Here is a 23,195-nt window from a genome sequence, read left to right as displayed (position 1 = left end):
CTGCCTTGTGCAAGAAGTTGTAGTTGTACTAATCTATAATTGTATTTGTCCTGATCTGCCCCAAACTAAAGGGGAGAACCAGATATATCATAGAATAATAGAATTTTGGATTTAGAAGGGACTTTAAAGATTGCCTATTGCCAACCCCTTGCCATGGGCAGGGGCGCCTTTCACTAGAACATGTCATGTGCGGTGCTGGACAAAAAGAGAAAAATAAAATCTTAATTTAAAGCCTGTAGTGTGAGAGAGAAGTCTGACGTTACTACTACTGTAATTTCTGTCCATGCAACTGAGGTACAGAATTTTACAAGTTTACAGAATAAAGTATTGGAAAGTACTGGAAGAAACATTTCTTTTATGTAAATACATTCTTATGGATGACCAGCTGCTGAAATAAGTAGTAGAAAGCAAGAAAAGTATAGGAGTTTTGTGGTAAATATTATCTGTGCAATAAGGTGTCAAAGCCTGTTCAAAATGTGAGTAGTTCAACTTAGTTTGATCATTTCCTTTCTCAGAAGCCACTGCTATATACAGAAATAATTTTCTTTTATGACTGGAACACAGTCTGTGTGATCATGCTTATAACTTGTTGAAATTACAAGGACCAGCTGCAATTCAATCAACTGTAGATTTCTACATTTTAAAATCTGGGATGATTTTCTCTTTTCCAAAAGCAAAAATTCCGCTTTCATTTCTTTGTAGTACCAGGACCTGGTACTCCAGGACAGGAGTTCCTGTATTTTTGTTTTTAATAACAACATAACTCTTATCTCCTCACTGCTTCCTTTGGCTTAAAAAGGGCTAAGCTAAAGGTACAGAACACACTCTGCCAATTTTTTGTGCTCTGAAGCTTTTATTTTCCCCGGCAGCATGACATCTTACCAACAATGCAATACAATAATTAGTGAATCCTAATGTCATATGTATGGAGATGTTAAATTTACAACATATGTAAGCTGCCCATTCTCAAGGAGTGGTGTAACTGAAGGTAGAGAGGCCTTGAGAGTGTGGAGGATCTGGAGGGGAAGTCGTGGGGAGTAGCTGAGGTCATTTGGTCTGTTCAGCCTGGAAAAGAAGAGACTTGAGGGGATGCCCCAACTCAGTCCACAACATCCACAGCATGAGAGGAAGAGGAGGGGCAGGCCCCGATCTCTTCTCTGGGGAGACAATGACAGAACCCAGAGGGAATGGCCTGAAGCTGTGTCAGGGAAGTTTTAGACAGAGTATCAGGAAAAGGTTCCTCACCCACAGGGTGTTTGGGCACTGGAACAGTCTCCCCAGGGAAGTGGTCACAGCACCAAGCCTGACAGAGTTCAAGAAGTGTTTGGACAATGCTCTCAGGCACAGGGTGTGACCTCTGGGGATGTCCTGTGCAGGACCAGGAGTTGGACTCACTGATCCTTGTGGTCCCTTCCCGTTCGGGGTATTCCAAGTTTCTAAATCTCTTACAGAAACGAGGTCCTGTAAGGTTTTTTTTGTGGCCTATGCAAGCTGGGGCAAACACTGCAGGAGCAACAAGATGAACAGTAACAACCCAGGAAAGAGCTGTAAAGTTGTCTACTGTGCATCATTATGCATTTACTATGCATAACTCTGCAGATAAAAAAGAGATGTGTTAGCATTGCTGCACATGGCCAGGGAAACACTGGCCTGCCAGGAAGTGATTGCTCCAATCTATGGACTTTTACAAAGGTGCTGCCATCCTGTTTAGTCATGCACTTGAAATTGGTCCCCATAAAAATTACTAAGAACTACTCTTGATAGCAGCACTAATGGGACAGTGAAGATGACTTGCAATTTTGCAGAGGAGATACAAATTTCAGGAAAGCATCATGGGAACTGGCCGTGTAAGAACAACACCTTTATTTAAAAGCACAGTGCTTCTATACTTGACTGAGGCAAGAAAGGCTTGATGGCATCAATAAGTACATTCTAGCGCAGTAATGATTCCCAAATAGAAAAAGGCACTGGGATTAAAGGAATTTTGTCCCTGTCTCACATATCCTGTGACCACATAAGCAGCTGAGATTGTGTTGGTGTCCTGATAAGCATCATTTTAGACCTAATTTCTTCCTGGTGAAGGTAGGTGCTAATTAAAGTATGGAACTATTTATTTCAGGTTAAGCCACTAAATATTAGATATAGTGTTTGACAAGATCATAGCTAGAATATGCAGAAAGACTGATTCAGTCTCTTGAGGAAATGAACAGCTGTACACTTTTTCTTTTCCTCTGTGGCACAGAGGAGTGAGCCATGCTAAACATTTTGACAGAGTAAATTAACAGCAAGTATTTAATATACAAGGATGGCATTCATGTTGTTGACTTGGGTAATAATAAAAGTACAAAGAAATGTCTCCTTAAAAATAATCAAGTCAGTTGCACAATCCGTTCAGCAAACTGCTGATCAGTGGGAATTGCGCCTTTCCCTCTGGTTTTAAGAGAACTTCTTCATGAAGTGCAGTTTGAGGTAGGCGATGGTGAGGAAGATGAGTGTCATGCAGGCCAGAGCCAGGTGGTTCTGCCACAGCCCCCAGGTGCTCATATCGATGCCTTGACTCTCCAGATACTCCTCTCCAGTACATGGCCTGCAGATTAATGCACACACATTGATAAGCTTAGTCACTTGATAACCCACTCAGCACGATCTAGGAAGATCTCTAGAAGTTGTAATGTGGTTGCATGTGTGTAGCAGGCTGGGCAAGCACCAGCTCTATGTCAGTGGTTAATTTTCCATCGTAAATTCACTTTTCTTGTAGCTCCAGTTTCACATAGGAAGCTGAAGTGGATTTTGTGAGGGTTTACAATTGTGTGTGTGTGTGCATAGCTCTCACTAAATACAGTTTGAAGAAAGGTAAGAAGCATAATACGAGGTATTTCTAGTGTCATAAATACTAAATATGCCAACAAGCAGAATGTTCCATGCAGTAGAATCCAATCAAAGGTTTCTTTTCCATGTAAAAGCTCACAGATTCTCTGATCATCAGTGAGTATCTCTGATACTCAGACTGATGTTCTAGGACTTCTAAGGCTGCTGATGGTGGGATTCATTTCAGTGTACCACAATACTTACATCTGGCCTGTCTCTCGATAGCTACCGCCACTGTTTAACACTGTGCTGTTACTGCTGCCACAGAAGTTCAGACCAGGCAACTCATTGATCTGTAAAGCCTTTTAAAATAAAAGAAACAATGACAACAGAAATTAGTAGGTAAAGGAGTGATACATTAACAAGATGAGAAATAATGCAATTAAAGTCATCCTAAAAATGTGCTGGTATCACTATTATATTGGCCAAATCCTCATTTTTTAGCAAAGTAGCAGAGTTCTTTTTTTTCTTTTAAGAGAGGGATGTACATAGCCTGTACACGCCTAGTAAAGCATGCACCACAACAGGCTTTACCCCTTCTCCCAGGCCAGGCTATTTCTGCACAAGCACAGTAAAGCCCAAATTTCTCTGCAAAACATCACTCTGACTTAAATTTTTGCAAATTAGGAGAAAAGCTTTAGCAAGGTTTTGTTTGATTGATGGAAAAGACAAATAGGAGATTTTTACTTCTTTGGGTGGGGATGACATTGTTCTTTACTTTGAAACATTTCTGCTACCCGAAGTCCAGTGAATGTAGTAGTTGTGTCTCTCATATGAGGTATTTCCAAATTATTGAAATGCGCTCTTCTCAACAGCAATTGGTGCTAGTTGATGAGAAGCCCTTCTTGTTTCAAGACACTGCACAATACTCCAAGGTTGTTGTACCTAATTAGCTTTCCTTTTCCTCGTTAGGCCACCAAGTGTGAAGATTTCATTACCACGGTTCAAGACATTCCTTTCTAGCCAACCATTTCCAGGTTTGTATGCAGGAAATCAGAGCACTTACTGTCATTCCATAGCGAGGGATGCTAAAGTATTTGAGCCAAGAGAGCCAGGCCATGACGCTTGTGAGATTGACCAGCAACCCAGAGAAAATCTAGAGGCAATGTTTACCAAAAAAAAGCCATAACAAAAAGAAAATAAACCAGATTACAAATTACACACTTTTATCATGGCTCCTTCTCTAGCTCTTCCCACATGCTTCCTGTCTAGGGGTCCCACATAGGTTCATGTGAACTCTCTGCTGCTCCTCAGTGTGGAACTGCTCTGGGTTTTGCCTGTGTGCCCTGAGTCTGAGGCAATGTGGATTTTGGCTGTAGGTTCAGCTCTGCCTCATCATAAGTGCCAATCTCCTGACTGTGGCTGTGTGTTGCCCAGTTTAACATGCCCAAGGTGGGCCCTGCAGCTGGGGAGGACAGCTGGGCTAGCGGTCTGAGAAAACAGGGGGCTGCACATCATGCTCTCAGCCAGACACATTTGCTTTTCACAAAGTTAAGGGAGAGAGGATGAAATGTAGCCCTAAGGGGCTTTCCTACTTTCCAGGCAGTTTTCTGTCTGCTAGAGCCCAGAGAAGAAGTCAGAGGAACCACTCCCCTCCTCATAACCAGGCCTCCAGCCCCTCACTTCTTATTCTTTCAAAGGAGAAATATTCCACCCCACAGCATCAGGATACTCAAACCAGAACAAAACAGGATATGTTAGCCCCAACAGATTTTTGCAGAATTTAGCTGAACTCCATGCTAGTAGGATTTCTGGATTTCAGCATTTCTGGGATTTCATGACCCAGACTAGAGAACTGAAAAGTGCTACTCACAATCATAAAAACAAATGCAACAGTCGAGAGTAGGTTGGCTATAGTGACCACGCTCTGCCCTGCTGCAATGGCAAGTGCCATGGAAGTGGCTGTGTAGGACACCATCATAAGAGTGAACATCATTATAAAGAAGGCTTCTGCTGTTGGTTTCAAACCTTAAAGATCAGAACAAGAAGGGCTTCAGAATGATCCTGCTGAAAGCTCTGCCATAACCTGAACACTATCGTGATTTTCCTAGTGTGTCCTGCTTTCAAATTACATCTTGTCTGCCAGCACAGGCTGTGTCACTGTGACCCAAGACTGCTGTGGTGCCTGTGACAGCCCTATGTGTCTGTCTTGACAGTGGAAGAGAGGATGAATAAGTAGTATGCCCAAAACTGCAGTAAGACTGAAGGTAGTAGAATGTGTGGAAGTACTGTACTTCACACATCCAAAGTGGCTGCAAGTTGTCCATCAAAGGGGAAACTTCCAGTGCACTTCCATGAGAGGCAGCTGTACATCATTTCACTAGTTTCCAGCAGAGAGCTCTCCTAAAAAACCTAGCAGCTTTGAGGTGGTTATGGATTCAGTAGCAAGGTCTGTTCCTCTCCAGTTTCACAGTTTGAGAGCCTCTTGCTGATGTGGCCTTGTTTCCTATTCCTTAGGGTAAAAACTCAGACCAAAGCCAACAAACTGGTATTAATTCACACAGTATTAAGATCTTAAAATAAAACCTTTTCTTTTAGGTATTCTTGCAAGGTTCAGAAAAGTATCTTGTAAGAGTCATCAGAAGCCAAGAAGGCCATAGATGAAAAGGAATAAATCAAAGCAATGTTGTAAACATTAGGGCTTCCTTCTAAGGACAGTGAAGATGAGACATGTCACAGATTCTCTGATGAATGTTTTAATCTTTGTGTCTTTTCTGTAGAAAACAACATGGAGTGCTAACAGTAAGCTCAGTAGCCAATGCCATGCCAGTGTAGGGATTTAGCTTATATAAACATCTGTGTATACATACACATCTGTAAGATGCACATGCCATGATTTATTGGGAGGGTTGCAGTGAGACTGTAGGAGACCATACTTGCCTAGCATGAAGTAAACTATGCAGGTGAAGATGATGCTGGGCATGGTCCTTATGGGTATTAAATCAGCCATTAGCTTTGCTATGAAGTATGCAGACGTTCTGTAGTACCCACTGATATATTCATGCCTGGAACACAGAGATAGGTACAGCGCACTACAAATTTAACCATTAAAAACCAGTTTGATTTTCACCCCTTGACAAATGTATTCTAGCTCAAACTAGAAGAAAATCTTTTATACTTGGGCTATAATGCAGCTGTCCAGTAAGCCTATACAGTACAGAACTGGTGACATTTTCATATGCAAGTGTATTTGTGCACATAATTTTTAGTAAATTTATGTCTCATGTCATCAAGACAGAGTGTAAAGTTTGAATAATTTTCATATTTTATACAGCATAGTTTTAAAGAATCCAGTTAGATGACATTTATTGCCCTCACTAGCAAGTCACACATTATTAATCAATGCCAACATTGAGTATTCAAGGGGTTTTTACCAACTGTGTCAATAATATTACACTCTGAGCCAGTCGTAATCACAGGTACCTTTTGAGGGGTTTGCAGACAACTCACTGATAGACTAAGAGAGTATATTTGCAATGAGCACTTTCATTGAAATAATTTGAAAATTCTGCACTAACTGTACTTAAATGACATTTACGGCATGTCAGAAAAACTCACAGTCTAACAGCAGAGTCTGGTATCTTTTTTGTATGCTTTACTTACATAAATATCTTCTTTTCTACAACAAAGAGTTCAAGAGCTGAGACACTGCTGAAACACTGGTTGGTGGTCAGAAAGAACATTGCACCCACTCTGCAAAATACCAAAACAGTGAGCTGTTATTTAAAATGGGATGTGAATGTAGGGTTTCCACAACAGAGTACATAAATCCACGTGCAGTTCATGAAGTTTAGTAATGTTTGACCTTCTATCCCAAAATCCATGGAAAACTCTTGGCTATGAGCCTGAATCTGTAACAAGCCTGACATAGATGTGGTACAGTCATTATTTGTTTTTGGCATGCAATGATAGCACATTCTCTGATGCAGCCAAAATATAGAAAATCAACTGAGGTTTCTTTTGAGGGGTTGTGGTTTGGTTTTTTCCTTGATGTAATTTCCTGACACATTAAAGGTGAAGCATTTGTCTGCTGCAAACAGAGAGGAACAAAATAAAGAGTGTGAGAAGTACTTTTCACCTTTTCCACAAAAATTTAAGGCACTTCCTACTCAATTTAAAACTGGGTTGTTTTTAAACAAATGCTATGAAGTCTTATGGGATTAAGAACCCAGAGGTTTCATAGTGGCAAACTCATGTGTCAGGTCAGGCCAGGTCATACAGCTGTCAAAATGATACATAGAGCAGCATAATTTGAAAATCTCTTACTGCTGGTAAATTCAAGTGTGTGAGTAGAAACAGTTGCAAGATTACAACTTTAGTTACCTAGGTTTATGTAGCCACAAGTCTGTATATTTTAACACCCTCACTTCTGTAGGGACCTTGCTAGAGGAACAAAATCACATCCTCACTTCCAAGTCACACAGGCTTGGCCTTACTGATGTGAAGGGAAGCATTTGCTTTCAAGAGGTATTAAGCTCCTTTGAAGGGAGCTTTATCAAGTTTTCAAATATCCATTGCCTAGACTGACTGACCTGTTCTGTAGTCCAGCAGAGTTCTCCTCAAGCCCAAAGAAGATGGCACCTACAACCAGTCCCAGAAGAGCTGTAATACCAAGCTAAATGGGAAAAAGAGAAAAGAGGAGGGGAGGTATCATTTTCATTGCTTCAAAGGTTTTCCTGACTGCCAGGACGAGGATGACAGTTTAGTCTCATGCTCCACAGTGTGGAGCTCTGGGCTCTATCATACATCTTCCCCATGGGATTGTTTTTAATGAGATGCTACAACAGGGCTACAAATATGCTGATATTTGCAGTCTGTAACTATTTAAATAGCAGAGATAACAGGACTTACTTAAAAGACTGAAGTGGGTGCATCACAGTTTTTAAATGCTAAATGCAAATGACAAAAAAAATCTCAGGAAAACAATGGTATCAGGCAGTTCTGTCACTTTTAAGCCTGAGCAATGCAAGAGTCTTAACACCATAAAGTACTTGATCCTTGGTACCTTCTCTTGCTAAGATCCCGCCGAAAGGAGCAAATGTCAGGGATAATTCAGCTCCCAAGCCAGTTGCAGAGGAAAGCAGGGATCATGTTAAGACCAATTTGGAGCAGATTAATGAAAAAAAGGCTTAATGAGGCATGGACCCCTCAAAGAATGCTGAACAAATCCACCCCTGATGAGAGTGGGGAGATAAAAAAGATTGTGAGAAACAAGTCAGGACCATTAACCTTGGGCTATGAAGGAGGTTCTTGAGAGTCCAATTCTTGTCACAAGGTCAAGCTTTTACAAAGCAATTAAGGATCCCCATAATATCAACCTACAGGCACACACACGTACTCAAAGCCTTCTGACCTCCACACCAGCCCTCATTATATAATTCCCTCATTATATAAAACGTGATGAAGCTAATTTATACCCCTGGCTACAGGCTAACTTTTCTATTGGCCCCTCCCAATTGCTGAGAATTGCAGTGGGAGTTTTTGTGACGCTGTGGCTGCAGAGTTTGGCCCCTGAATTAGGGGATTCCTGAGGATTAGTCACTCTGCAGACACCAGCTGAACTTTCTTCATTTTGAAATCAATGTGCAACTCTGAAGGAGTTAACACTTTTGGTTCTGATCCTTCAGAAAAAGCAGCACTGACAGAGCCAGTGATTATCTTTCATGGTGGGTGCTGAACCCCATTGTGGACTTCATGACACCTTGTCCAGAAGACATCATCACCAATGTGAACAGTCAAATAACCAAACAGCACACACATTACAGGGCTGCAAAAAAATTTTTGCACTTGAGCCAACTGCCAGCACTTAGTTTTGTGCTGAAGTTTAATGAAGTACACAAACACAGTCTGTTAACTTTTCCTGGCAGGGGAGAGGATTTGAGGCCAAACCCCACAGTGCCAAGCCTGGGCAATTAGAGTCAAATCTGAAGAATGCTCTCGAGCAAACGTGTGAAACTTCTTGGGACATAATGTGCTCCTGACTGGGAGCAGCAGAATACCCTGCTAGGACAGGTCTTACCTCCCAAAGCCTTTCAGTAGTCCAAAATTAATTACTGAGCAGTCCCACATTTGGGAGCATTCAGAACACCTTTTATGCCCAGACTCCTAGACCCTGAGCACTCTTTCTTCAGATGCTTACTGCAGTCAAGATATCAAGAGGCAAAACCATCCCTGTGACTTATCTAATACTCCAGTACCCAAAGAAATTCAACGTATATCACAAAACCATAGATACAAATAGCCTTACCTGAGCTATGGAAGCCTGAGGGTTTCCTATCAGGTTTTTAAATGTGCGCCTGGACACCCATTTCAGCTGGTGGAGGAAGGAATTGGCATATGTGATTTGCTGGAAAAGTGGTTTGGTTTTCTTCTTGTTTCCTGAAGAAATGCTCTCTAAATGTGCTTTTGTTTCTCGGTAGTAGGCAGAGTTGGAGTATTTTTCTGCTAATTGCTCAGCCAAGGTCTTATCATATTCAGAGCATTCTTCAGTTCTCTCTGCTGGAAAGGTTAAAAAACCAGAAGAATTAAGATGTACACATAGTTCCAGTGATTCACTGCACTCAGTCCCATAGGACAGTTCAAAAGAGTTGGCATAAATACGATAAAAAATCTGTGTTTGCCTGTGCAACCTGTCCCACAAGCAGCAGCAGCCTCTCTGCTCTCTGACAAGGCAAACCCTTGTCTGCCCATGGAGTTGCAACATTGCTTTTAATCAAAAAGTGATTTTTACATCCCCTTTGTCCCCAGAGGCTTCTGTAAGTGATCTGTTTCAAAGATATTGACACAATCCTGGGCTTTCCAGACTTTTAGATCCAGGTAATCCTGCATGTGTCCACTTTGGTCATATATAAATTTCAACTAGACCTCCTTTTTTTCTTAACTGTGGTATAGTGTGAGCTTTTGCAATGACAGATGTAATGTGTCATGTCTGCCAGCTATAATATTTGCTAGACCCTGATCAGAGCACTTTTGTAAAATGATGGCTGCTCCTTTGGTAAAGGTATAGTGAAAATGTGCTTGGGCACTCAGCATATTCATTACTTCCTTTGCCTTTTCACTCCTGTGAAAAGACAGTATGCTATTACTGAGTGGCAGCAGAAAAGTATGAGAAAGCTTGCTCCAAAAAGATAGGTGAGAGCTGATTTGTTAGTTTGGGGATCATTTCTGCCTTAGCACAACTTCAGAGAAACATCAGATGAGCAGTGGTACCCTATGTCTACCCCTTCCCATCCTGCTCAGAGGAAGGAAAACAGTAATTTCCTAACTGAAAAGTTGTTACATTAGGTAAAATAGTCAAGTCATAACTGCATCAAATTACGTCCTTAACTGGAACAATTATCCTGGTTTATCATCTGTGCTTCTGCAGGATTTCAGCTGGTTTGCCTTGAAGATGAAAGAAGTTATTTCTGTGTGCTGAGAGTTACCAAAACAGTTTTTAAAATCCCCATTCCCACACATGTGAGGATAACTTGACTCAGCTATGGGTTTCATACCTGTGTTACTGTCATCAGCCTTGCTCATTGCCACAGCAGTGGAGTCTCCATTGATGACGTCCAGGAAAAAATCGGCGGGGTTGTTGTAGGGCTCGCACTGGTAGCCTGTGGTGACATTGACATTGTGGTGACACTGACACTGTGCTGACAGCGTTTTGAACCCTGCGTGGGGTTGTGTGACTGGCCAAGGACCGTGCTTGGCTGTCAAGAGCACAGCCGCACATCCTGCCATGGAGCAGCCTGCCCCAAAGCATGGCAGCCTTTGGGAAGTCCACACTTTCTAGAGGGATGAGCGGCACTGCCAAGCAGCACCATCAGCAAAAGCGAGGTGACAGCTAGCCCCGTGCTCTTCCCAGCCCTAGCCCAGGCTTCCTCTAATTAAGATGTACCAGGAAGAGCTCACCCAAATCCACATGTGGGCCAAGAGGAGAAACACCCAGAGAAGCCTGTTAAAATACTGGACCTGCTTGGACACACCGTGTCCAATTCCGGCCCAGAGCTATGGGCATTGCACTCAAGTTGGTGCAAACCAAAGGTTGGCCCTGCTGGAAGTAGTGCTCACCAATGGACTGAAAGTACTCGATGGCGTGCTGGGCTGGCCCATGGAACAGCACTCTCCCTGCAGCCAGCAGTGTCAAGCTGTCAAACAGTCGGAATATGGAGTACCGAGGCTGGTGGATGGAGAAGATGATTGTCCTTCCTTGTTTTGACATCCTGAATGTGAAGAATGACAGAGATGTCAGCTTTGCAAGTTGATTCAGTGTTTCGATAAGAGCATTTGAAAGTTCAGTTAAGTCTTGATGAAGTCTGATTAACTTGGCATGCCAGAGAAGGAAGAAGAAAGAAAAAAAAATGAAAAAATATTTAGGTCGTATTTACAGTGTCTGTATGAGAAAAGAATTCACACTTTGGAGAGAGAGAATTCATTCAGTTTTTTTCCTACTCTGTTCACATCCTTGGCTCACTGGTAAATAATTACATGTCTGAATTCCCTGTTTGCTCATTTGAACTGTAATTCAAGTCAAATACAACTGAAGTCTAGCAAAGCGGAGTGCTGAGAACAGGAAGCTGTTTCTAAGGCCACCACCTTTTCAGCAGCAGTAGGACAGCATTAGCAGTGCTGGAATCAAGTCCCGTGGTTGGCTCATCCAAGAACAAGATGGCAGGATCCGTGATGAGCTCCATCCCAATATTGGTCCTTTTTCGCTCTCCTCCAGACACCCCACGAGTGAACTGGGTACCAACCTAATAAAAAACCAAGAAACTTGTCTTGTTTGGCCCAAGGAGAAATCCTTCAACAAACAGTAGTGTACCCACATGGCAGTATCTGGGAAGAGTTGTGAGAAATTCTGGCTCTACACTCAGAAGCAGATGTAAATGTTATCTTACACACATCCTTGTTCTTAATGTTAGCATTACTTGAGGTCTTGTCTTTTTCTCCAACCACTAACTTTCCCTTTCACCTTTGCCTCTGCCTTTCTTTTTACCTGCAATGTAGTACCATATGGCAGCATCAGCGTAGTCTGTACAAGTCTCCATACAGAAATGTCACTAATTATTTTATTGCTGAAACATCCTGTTGAAATTGACTTTTTTTTTTTTTAAATCTGCCATGATGACTCATTTGGTTAATTAATAAACCACTTACTACATTTTAAGTAACATGTTTACAGGCCTTACCTTGGAATCTGCAACTTTGCTCAAACCCAGTTCCTTGATGATCTGATTCACTCGTTCATTTTTCTCATGCTCCTTCACTGACTTTGGCAAGCGGAGTGCCGCTGAGAACTTCAGATTTTCTCTTACAGTCAGGGTTCCCATGACCACATCATCCTTCATTTAAAAAAAAGGGGTAGATACTTGGTGGTTGCTCAGCAGTTTCTATTTATTCCTCTGAGAACTGTATCTACCTGTGTTTTATGCTGTCCTTGCATGCAGAGGGACAGCAGCAGCAGCCAGAACATGCAGTAAGGTGCATCTTCAATGCCCGTGTCATGGAAGAGTTTGGATTTCATGCACGTAATTATATTTGCCGTAATTCATAAAGCAATGCCACATCGGAACAGTGTCCATCATGCATGATATCAAAATACATAAACAGGCAAATATTGAAAACAGTCCCTTATGTATTCTTACCTTATTCAGTGTTTTGGAGGTGTTGAGGGAGAGACTCAGGGGCTGAAGGGACTTAGGGATCAGCTACAGCTCAGGTCATTCTCACAGTGCGTGTGCCCGTGCAGCCTCAGCCCACCGCAGGTGAGAAGAGGGAGAAAAGAGGGAAGGTAAAGAGAGGTTGGGTCCATGTGGGTTAGGGCGATGGTGTTCAGCATCCAAACTTGTTTGGTCAAAGGAGGACAGAGGGGAGGTTTTAAGATACCATTTGCTTGTCTCTTGCAAAGGGAACCTGCCAGTTGTGGGAAGTTGAGATTTACATGTGGTTTGAGAGACCACCTTTCTGTAACATGTTGACATAATTTTAAGGAGTTTTCATTGATTCTTGGATGAAGGCAAGGTATTTGCAACAAAGCAGCAACTTCTTACAATAGAATCCACAGATAAAAATTACTTACCTGTACTACATAGCCAGAGGTACATTTAAAGTTGGCGGGCTGAGGAGCTCCATTGATCAAAATGTCACCAGAGAGTCCATGGGGATCCTTCCTTGCAGCCAAAATGTCCAGTAGCCTAAAGGAAAAGTTGGTTACTTTGTCAGATGAATGTACAGGAGGCAAAGCTCTCTGAACTTCAAACCCAGCTCATGGAAAGAACAGCTACATAAAAGCAGATCAAATTCAATTTCTGCAATCTAGAAAACCCCCAGCAACTTTCAAGGACTGAGTTTCTTTTGTCCTGGTTTCCTAAGGAAATGAGATCCATGCAGGTCCATGTCCATTTTGTCAATAATTTGAGTTTATCCTCAAGCTGGTTACACATTAGCAGAATGGTATGTAAGGAGTGACTATCAGTAAACTGTGGACTAAAACTGAATTTCACCTTTCTCATATAATCTGTCTTTTGGAATTCAAGTATTTCTCAGAAAACAGTGAGACTTACACAGCCCTAAATAAAAACTCAATTTTTCTCTGAAAGAGAAGACCACTACTGTTTAAATGTGTACAATTTCACTTTCTCCTTGGTGCAATTTCTGTGGAGAGTGAAGGGGGCACTTACGAAGATTTACCACTGCCAGTGGGTCCCAAAATTGCATTCAATCCTGGTTTCATGATGCCACTGTAAGACAAAATGGATAAGTTTTACCTAATAGTTAGGGTGAGGTTATTTCTTTGCCTGTTTCAACTGGTAGACCAGTGTAATTTATCCGTACAACTACTTTCTGCATGCCAAATAATTTTGGAATTAATGAAGCTGCCTAATCACAAGCAGTATTTAAGATCAGACTTCACCTTAACTTTTTATTCTTAATTCAAGAAAAACTAATAATCATATAATAAGACAGAACAGAAACATGACTAAAATGTAGCAAAATCTGTACATGTATTTTTACCACATGGGTCTCTACAAGAGAAGCACACACTTGTTTTAACCATACTCAGTTCTAAAGGATTTATTCTCTCAACAGAGAGAATAATAGTCCCTGTAGTCAGAACAAACTAGGGATTTGTCTGTGCTTAAAATGTAATAGATAGTTTCTCTTTATCTGACATTAAAGCCCCATGAAACTCAAAAGCCAGATGGCAAATGTCACAAATGACCCATGTTAGTCAACTGAGGTACCACAACATATGGCTTTTGAGGAAAGCAATAAAGCCTTTAAGAGCTCATGTTTCGTGGAAATTCCCTGGGCAAAGAGTAGGATAGACAGAGCTACAAAAAAGGGCAAATATTTATGATAGAAATTGGAGTTAGGGAGCTGAAAGTCATGGGTGACTTGGAATGGCATATTGTATGCCAATGCCTTGCACTGAGTTTAACTACTGAGCTGTGAATGGGCAAGTTTATTCACTGATTATTGAACAAAGACCATAGGGACATGACTGCTTTACTGCAGTAGTGCTCACTGTTGGGGAAAAAAAGGCAAAACAACTCAAAAAAAATGCCAAAACTCCAGAAACCTTTGCATCTCTTAAAGTTAACCTAACCCTCACTAATATTAATGTGTTAAATGTTTTAAATTTAACCCCCCAAAAAATTAACCTTTCCCAAGGCCACCTAAGGGAAGGAGACAACCACAAAGGACAGGCTGCTGGTATCTCAGCTGAGCACCCTGGCACAGTGGGAGGATTGCCAGGCAGTGGAGAGCAAGCAGAGCTGGCTGGTGTGCCCAGTGCTGTAGGAGCCAGGCAGATGTACGCCCAGGGCCAAAGGAAGTGTGCTCTCTATGTACAGGCTCAGCCCAGGGACTGAGCACCTGGGCTTAAGCACAGCTGACAGCAAACACAAAGCAACCACACATATAAATAATTTTTCTAAACCTTGGTCTGCATGTTGTGCTGTATGGCTCAGTGACATGAGTGAAGTCAACTCTCCGGACAGAAATAAAACTTACAGGTACTCTAATGGGATGTTTAAATACGTACTTGACATCTTTCAAAACTTGTTTTTGGGTGGTTTTTCGGAAACACGGGAACCCAGTCTTTGTCTTCACATGGTAGCAGATGTTGTGGAAGGTAAGCACGCTTCCTGCCCTGCCAGCCAAATCTGGCAAGGGCTGCGTTTTACTGGGAATGCCATTTGTACCAGATTCTGACATCTGAATACACAGGTGTGGCTGGTCTTCTGCCATCTTTCCTCTGGACATGAAACACAGGAAAGAGAAGATTTGATTCGGTATGAAGAGGAAAGGTGTGTGTGTTTTGGGCTCAGTGTTTGGCACGGGGCCCATGGTGGGCCTGCAAGAGGTCCATCTAGGAGTATCTCTTTTGGATAGGAAGGTTCGGTCTGGTGGGCTCAGACCTGGAGATGACACAAAGCTGATGAGGGTCTGCCAGAGGCAGCGAGGTAGAAGAGTTTCCCTCCACCCTGATGGTCTGCAGGGTGGGCTGAACTTGGGAGACCTCAGCTGCCCACCCAGCTGCCTTCTGAGGTGAATATCTGCTCTGGCACCTGGACTTCCTTCTCTAGGGTCTGTTTCTCCCACATTTTCTCACTCCTCTCTAGCAGTTGCTGAACAACATCCTTTGCCCTTTCTTACGTTTCCAGAGAAGCTTTATCAGCATCCCTGACAGCCTCAGCTTTGCCTCAGCAGCTGGAAGGGGCTGTGTCTGCCCCAGCACAACCCCAGAATCCTATCCCACAGAATCCTCCCCCTCCAACTACCCCTCAGCAGCAGCACCTGGCCACAGGTAGCAACTGTTCTATTAATCTAGATAATTTTGGGAAGGATATAGCAACATGGAAACTGACACTGCTGCCAAGTAATTCTCTTCCTGGGGTTTGCTTTCCATGTGAGAAGGTAGTTGTGGAATAATTAAAGTTATCTCACCTCTCTCATTGGCCAGGCTTCTGCCTGTGAGCCATCCACTTGCACAGTGGAGCATCCCTGGCTGTCCCTGTGCACGCAGACCTTTGTCCCCTTTGCTCCACCTTAAGGGTCATCTTGGGGAGAGGTAGAGTCTGGCCTTTCTGTATAACATATTGACTCATCAGAGTCTAGTTACTTTAAATATCACTATGGGAAAAGTTAACAATGCAATAGTTCCCGGGAATCAAGAGGGAAGGTGATCAGCGGGGAGCTCTGGGGTGACCAGTCCTCTCCCTCAGCATAGTTACACTGCTTACAGCAAGAAAGGAGGCAAATTATGACAGAATTTCAGACATGCTGAAAGAATTTGAGAGCTGTCAATAAAAAGAGCGCTGGGGAAAAAAAGGCCATTTAATCTAACGGGCTCATATGGTCATATAAAAGCCCAAATGCAAGCCCTTATCTTGTCAGTTTGCTCAGGGTGCTTGACAGACAGCTGAACTCTCCTTGGTGGCTATCAGCACAGTGAAACCTCTGGAAGCTCAACATTCAGCAACCGGCCTATCTCCACATAAAGGCTGGTTCATCTGTCTCCCAGTGGTACTATCTCAAAACTAGCCCAAGACTGCCTCTTCTGAAAAGCTGCAGTCTTCTGTGCTGACAAAAATATAAGGTCTTAATGCTTTAGTAGCCAGTAATCTTGGCCCAGTGCAAAGAAACCCTGTTTGAAATGTAATTACAGTGGATCTAGCTTTAATTTTAGCTAAAATGCATTTTGAATAAGTTGACCATCAATCAAATGTGCAACATTTAAAATATAGAGGCCTTTCACTGAAAAACTGCATACACTCTCACTGGTGCCAGAGATTTACCTGCCTGGAGGAGGACAGGTAACTTTACATGGCTATTTTTCCTGCAGTTTCTAGGTTAATCTGTCTGGACATCAATCACTGCCTTTGAAAGGATGCTTTGGTAAATTGGAGATGTGCATTCAGAGCTGCAGAGGGAACTTGTCACTTAAAGTCTCACCTAGTGCTGAGCAGATATTTGCTGATCTAGGTGCCAAATACACAACCACAGGGGCAACACCACATGTAGGCATTAGAAAATCCCTTGAGCTGTTGGATAACCCAGCAGCACAGAGTGCAGAAGTCAGGAGACAGTGTGACTGTGACCTGGATATATCATTACATATACAAAGTATTTCGATCAGTATTTTCCTTGATCACATTTTTTGCTCACCTTAATATTTCAGTATTACAGATGCGGCATTATGACCAAATGAGAAAAAAAAATGAGGTAGAGTTTGACCTCAGACATAATCAACAGAATGGTTACATTTTTCTTTGTTTAATTTGATTTCGTTGGTTTTTGGTCTTTTTTTTCCAAAGACCAGCATAAAAACCTAGCTCAGTACTTGCACTGAAATTTCTGAAATGCCCTTCAGGAATCAAACAATTTTTTAGCAATTGAAGAAATTAATTTTTCCAGATTGAACTAGACAGGTAGACAATAAGCAGAGAATCAGAAACTGCTTTCACAATTGAAGGATCCTGCTGCTTTTACAGTGTTGTTCCTAAGAACAGACAGTCTGTTGTAGTCAAATTTAGTCCATCAATCAAGATAGGATGAGGTTGTACACTTCCTTGCAAAAATGTGTGTAGAAGCTATATAATTAAATCAGGTATGGGAAGAATTACGTATATCCATAGCAAACAGTCTCTAAACGGCTATTTAATACAGCTGTCAGCAGGAAACTTCCAGTTCAGGAAGGCTTGATAACTCAAATTTCCAGAGAAAAACAACATTCTTTGCTATTGTCCCTGGGGAAAACATTAACTACAGGGAGCTGTGAGCAGAGGTTGGATTCAGGTCTCACTGGATCTCAGGTTTAAGTTGTCACAGCCCTTCCTGGCTGCAGGGTGCTTGTGCCACTTGCAGGGACAGGGTGGGGTGCAGCAGGTAGAACGCCTGGTACATGGATTTACCTGTGTTCTGTTCCTTCCTTCAGGAAAAAAAACGTGTATTGTTGAGGACATGCCATTTATCAAAGTAAAAAACTCCACCTATTTCAAATGCTACATTAATACTGAAAATAGCATTTCACACTTTCAGAGCTACTAAAATTTATTGCAGAAAAAAAATGCAGAATGCTCATTCACTTAGAGCTGGTGTGGTTATTTCTGCTGTATAAAATCTGTGTTGCCTGCTCTCTTCTGAAAGGGACATAACCACTGCAAGATCTCCACCACAGCAACTCCTTGGTCTGGCAGGATGACAGGGCTCTGGACATTCTTCTTCCCTCTGTGTCACAGACATCTTTTCATTAAAATCCTTTTGTTAGGATTTTTCCTGCTGAAGCTGAGAAGTTTCAGCAACAAATGTAAACAATGGTTATCTGCTGCTGTGGAATACAACAGATGGATCTGTGATTGGTCTCCTGTGGATGTTTTGATTTACTGACCACTCACAGCAGAGCTGCTCTCCCTCTCTGCCGAGACACAGATCTTTGTTATTCATTCTTTTCTATTCTTAGCTTAGCTAGCTTCTGAGAACCTTTCCTTCCATTTCTTTTTAGTTTAGTTACAATGTATTATATATATAATAAAATAATAAATCAAGCCTTCTGAACATGAGGTCAACATTCTCGCCTCTCTCTTCACCTCAAGACCCTTGTGACCGCCGTCACACCTCTGGTGGGAAGGGGCCTGGGGAAGTCCCAAACTCCTGCTTGTCCCTCAGAGCAGGTCTGGCATCAACATGAGATTGGGTCAGCTGTGGCTCTGCCTGGGGGATCCGTGGAAGCCTCTGGGAGCGGCCATTTGGATCTCAGCTAACAGTGTGCTCGGAGAAGATGAAGTGCAAACAGTAGAGAATACACACTCATGCTAAAATCAGGCATTGGATTTGCTTTGCTTTTTTGGATGCCTCTTTTTTGCTGCGGTGTAAAAAGTTGCAGTGAGATAATCCGTTTGGTATTTCACAAAACAGCCTTCCCATTTCTGATCTAGCAATAAACTTCACCAGAGGAACAGAGGGTCCTGCTCCTTCACAGCTAATGTAATTGCCAGCTGTTTGCAACCACGTCTCAGAAATTGAATCTTTAAAATATTGCAGATTCTATCTGTTAAAAAATAGTTATTTAAGTTTAATGTGGCAAACAGCCATGAAACATTTTAAGTCAGAACACTTACAGGACAAAGAAACAACCAAGATGAATGTTAATCAAATCAATTTCTATGCAAATTTTAGATTAAGTTTCTCAGATTTCATTGCCATTGGCTTACAAATATTTACTTTAGATCAGATATGAGCAGGAGATTCTATAACAACATATACTTTCTGCTGTATTCAGAAGTATTTTTTAATCTCAATAAATGTTTCATATTCTCATCGTATCAGCCATGAGTATAGTACACTTGGCATCAGCAGAATTAAAAATTTATAAACTCTCTGGAAATTTTGCAAATTTTGTTTGTTTTGCCAAATAGTTTTGAAATATTTCTATTGCCACTGATTTCCGCATAATTTCAGCTCAGGTCAAATAGAAAATAATTTTCTTCAGAGATATGTAGTCTCAAAAAATTTTGCCAGGAGACAAAGTACTGGATCTAGAGATTTAACCTTTGATTAGTGGCAAAATGAAACTACTTTCTTTAAAACAACCAAGAAACCTCTTTGCCCGCTGTTTCAATACAGGTAAAATTAATGTCTCAGTACAGTCATTTTCCTGAGTATTCTTCTGAGACTTGTAAAGTACAAAGTTTCATATTTTCCTACACACAAAAAAGGGAGCTAAACAAAACCATCAAACAATAACAAAATGTGCTACAAAGTTCAGTTGATTCAAACATGATTGACTCCACAGCAAAGTAGAGTCTTTCAAACAGTTTCAGTAAATGTATTTGTGTTCTTCAAGATACATTGTCTATATAACAAAATAAGGAACATTTATTCCTGTCAGTCTTCCTGCAAAGCTTTTGGCACCAGGGGTTTTGCATTTCAAACAGAAAAAAAACCCCACAATAAAGAACAATACTATACAATAGTATTGTTATAAATACAATAGAACAATACTATAGGAGGGCTAGTAAAATTATAAATAACAAAATTCAGATGTGCATTTTAAAAAATCCAAGTAGATACTCAATAGATTTTATCTCTATAGAGAATAAGTGTTGAAGTTACTTAAGGAGGAAGAGTTTTAGAGACCAAAGCAGCTTTCAGCATAATTTTCTAAAGGAAGATGCTCTAAACCCTTTTTAAAAACAGTCTTTTTGTTTTTTCTGGATATTTGAACATGCCAGAGAAACCGCAGTTAAGTGTGCTATTATTTCTCTTATTTTTAGTGGTTACAAAGTTAGGTCTTGCAGCCTGCAAGCTGAAACAGTACTGTATGTGCATTTTGGACTTTTGAGACATATATAAATTCAGAGAAGCTGTAACCTTTCAATATATATAAATTCACAGAACCTTTTCTCCCCTCCTTCTCTAGCCATTTCCAGGGATGTGACTGACCGGAGAATGGCTGTGGGGATGCAAAGGGGGCAGGACCATAAATTCCTCTTTCTCAGGAACATGTGCAGGAAATTAAAACCGTTTGAGTAAATGAGGATAATGCGATTGAGGCAATCTGTAAATTAATTGCCAGCCTATTTACCACGGATTTGTAATCTACCTTCAACGAAAAGAGCACAAATGTTAACGTGCATGAGGGAGCACGGAGAATGGCAGCTCCAGCAAAATTTTCTAATTTTTCACCTTTTTACTGGTTTTAATTTATGCCTTGAAGCTTCCGCACCCCCACTTTTATAAAGCATGTTTTCATTGAATTTTTTGCCTTCCCAGCAAAATCCCTTGAAAAGTTGGGAGAAGGCAGGTGAGCGTTTTGCTGCGGTTTCCTTGGGTGTTGGAGAAGACCAGCTGCTGAATATTATCCCACAGCAATGGCAGTGCAAGCAATTCATGGACGAGGGAGCAAGCCACCACGTGGAGCTAAACCTGCCTGAGTGAAAGGGCTGAGCTGCTGCCCCTGATCCACTCACCAGCAGCAGGTCCGGGTCGGCGCCGCGGGGCTGCCGAGGAGGCGGCAGAGGCGCTGCGAGGGATGCAGGATCCGGGCAAGGGAGGAGCGAGGCGCAGCTCCGCGGCGCAGCTCCGTGAGACAGCTCCGTGAGACAGCTCCGCGGCGCAGCTCCGTGAGACAGCTCCGCGGCACAACTCCGTGAGACAGCTCCGCGGCACAGCTCCGTGAGACAGCTCCGCGGCACAACTCCGTGAGACAGCTCCGCGGCGCAGCTCCGTGAGACAGCTCCGCGGCACAGCTCCGCGGCACAGCTCCGTGAGACAGCTCCGCGGCGCAGCTCCGCGGCGCAGCTCCGCGGCACAGCTCCGAGGCACAGCTCCGCGGCACAGCTCCGAGGCGCAGCTCCGAGGCTCGCTCGGCGTGCAGGGCTGGGCAGTGCCACGCACATCTCACATCTGCTGCAGGACGGGCCGGCAGCTGGGTACCCTGTGCTCCATCACCCCGCGAGTCTCCACCCTCTCCCTTCGTGGGGAGGGCAGGGCCGGGGCGAGCCCCGCTTCCACCTTTTGTCCTTTCAGCTGAGCAACTCGGCAGCTGCCACAACCCACCCGCGCCCACGGGGGGACACTGTCAGTGAAGGAGAGCATCCCCACCTGCCCTAGGCTTGCAGCCAAGAACAGGGCTGGCAAAGCCGGCAGGGTGGGATGAATCCCAGCACGGCATGTCAGACAACGCTCAGCTAGCTGGCTGTGATATCTTCTTGCCCAGTATCCTGGAGACAGATACGTTTTCCTTCAGTTCTGAATTGCTGCAAAAATGCAAAGGCTTTTCTGAGCCCATCAGAGTGGGGTTTTCACAGTGTGTGGGTATGACATTGATGAAAGAACCAAAGGTAAGGCAGCCCTTGTTATACAAAGTAGGAGCACTTGTCCCCAGCTGAGGTTACTGGGCAGCATCAGCCACAGATTTCCAGGAGCTGTGCTAACGGGGAGCAGGATCACTGACAGGTATACCTCTTCTCCTACGTGCTCCCTGATGCAATTTTTCTTTCCAGGACAGATGTAGCTTCCAATAACCCCAAAGATGATTTTGGACAAACTCTGGGGAATACTGAAGGAACTCCTTCAGTTCTGTTGGCACTGTACCACATGAGGGCTCTGCCAGAGCTTTGACAAATGCATGACCCCATGGAGTAACAATCTTTCTCCTTGGGAGATGACACAGAAGAGTACACGTTATGGATGGTTTCCATTTAAAATCATGATTTTTTAAATAATCTCTTTTTCCTAGCAAGACTCATCACTAATTATTAAATATCAAGGCCGCCCATAAGAGCTCTCCTGGACCAAACACCACAGAGCAAGATCTTTTCATATAGCTGTAACCTGGGATAGGTAAGTATATAATTGTTCATGAACCATGCTTCTGAGACTTTGGTCTTTCTTTTATCAATGACTTTATAATAATTAACTCTCTACTGTATTTATATAAGACTTAGAAGCATGTCACCAGCTAGTGAAATCATTGCATAGTCCCAGTGGCATTTGGGAAGGTGCACGTGTCTCCAAGGAGGTGCAGAAATACTGCTATCTTTTTCAGGGAGAGTGTATCTGCAGCCTGGGCTGGAAACCTTAGCAGACAATTTGTAGTATCAGATCTGGCCTTTCCCCAGGCAGCTTGGATGAAGGACTCAAAGGTGAAATAAGTTGCTACAGTGGGATGAGCTGTTGACTCCCTAGAAAGCCCTGCAGAGAGACCTTGACAAGCTGGAGGACTGGGAAATCACCAACCACATGAACTTTAAACACAAGTGCTGTATTTTGCCCTGTTGTTGGGACAGGGCAACCCTGGGTGTATGGACAGGCTGGGGAATGAGAGGCTGGAGAGCAGCACTCTGCAAAGGGCCCTGGGAGTGCTGGTTGATGGAAAGTTGAATGTGAGTCAGTGCCCTGGCAGACAGGAGGGCCAGCCCTGTCCTGGGGGGCATCAGGCACAGCATCACCAGCTGGGCAAGGGAGGGGATTGTCCTGCTCTGCTCTGCTCTGGGGCAGCCTCACCTCGAGTGCTGGGGGCAGTTTGGGGCACCAATATATAGGAAAGTATGAACTATAGAGAGCATCCAAAGGGGGGCAATAAAGATGGTGAAGGGCTTTGAGGGGCAGCCATACCAGGAGTGGCTGAGGTCACTTGGTCTGTTTGGCCTGGAGAAGAGGAAGCTGAGGAGAGACCCCATTGCAGTTACAGCTTCGTTGTGAGAGGAAGAGGAAGGGCAGACACTGACCTCTTCTCTGTGGTGACGATGACAGGACCCTGGGGAATGGCTTGAAGTTGTGTCAGGAGAGGTTTAGGTTGGGTATTAGAAAAAAAGTTTCTTCATTCAGAGGGG

The 23,195-nt window shown here is 42.9% G+C and overlaps 1 protein-coding gene across 1 annotated transcript; it reads right to left on the bottom strand.

Moving 5' to 3' along the window:
* Window positions 1–2,436: 2,436 nt before the first annotated feature.
* Window positions 2,437–21,015, bottom strand: ABCG2 (ATP binding cassette subfamily G member 2 (Junior blood group)). Its single transcript, XM_058803565.1, has 16 exons — window positions 20,829–21,015; window positions 14,900–15,112; window positions 13,533–13,592; window positions 12,932–13,046; window positions 12,042–12,194; window positions 11,449–11,606; window positions 10,924–11,075; window positions 10,371–10,466; window positions 9,116–9,366; window positions 7,401–7,483; window positions 6,472–6,561; window positions 5,749–5,873; window positions 4,682–4,836; window positions 3,875–3,964; window positions 3,073–3,170; window positions 2,437–2,587 (listed from the first exon to the last, which is right to left on the bottom strand). Exons 2-16 carry the CDS (start codon window positions 15,103–15,105, stop codon window positions 2,437–2,439), a joined length of 1,983 nt encoding a protein of 660 aa, XP_058659548.1. The 5' UTR covers window positions 15,106–15,112; window positions 20,829–21,015.
* Window positions 21,016–23,195: the final 2,180 nt, after the last annotated feature.

This window comes from Ammospiza caudacuta, chromosome 4 (genome assembly GCF_027887145.1).
Source record: "Ammospiza caudacuta isolate bAmmCau1 chromosome 4, bAmmCau1.pri, whole genome shotgun sequence".
Taxonomy (NCBI): domain Eukaryota; kingdom Metazoa; phylum Chordata; class Aves; order Passeriformes; family Passerellidae; genus Ammospiza; species Ammospiza caudacuta.
The sequence above is the reverse complement of the archived record's forward strand: the minus strand, read 5'-3'. Positions and strand labels throughout refer to the sequence as shown.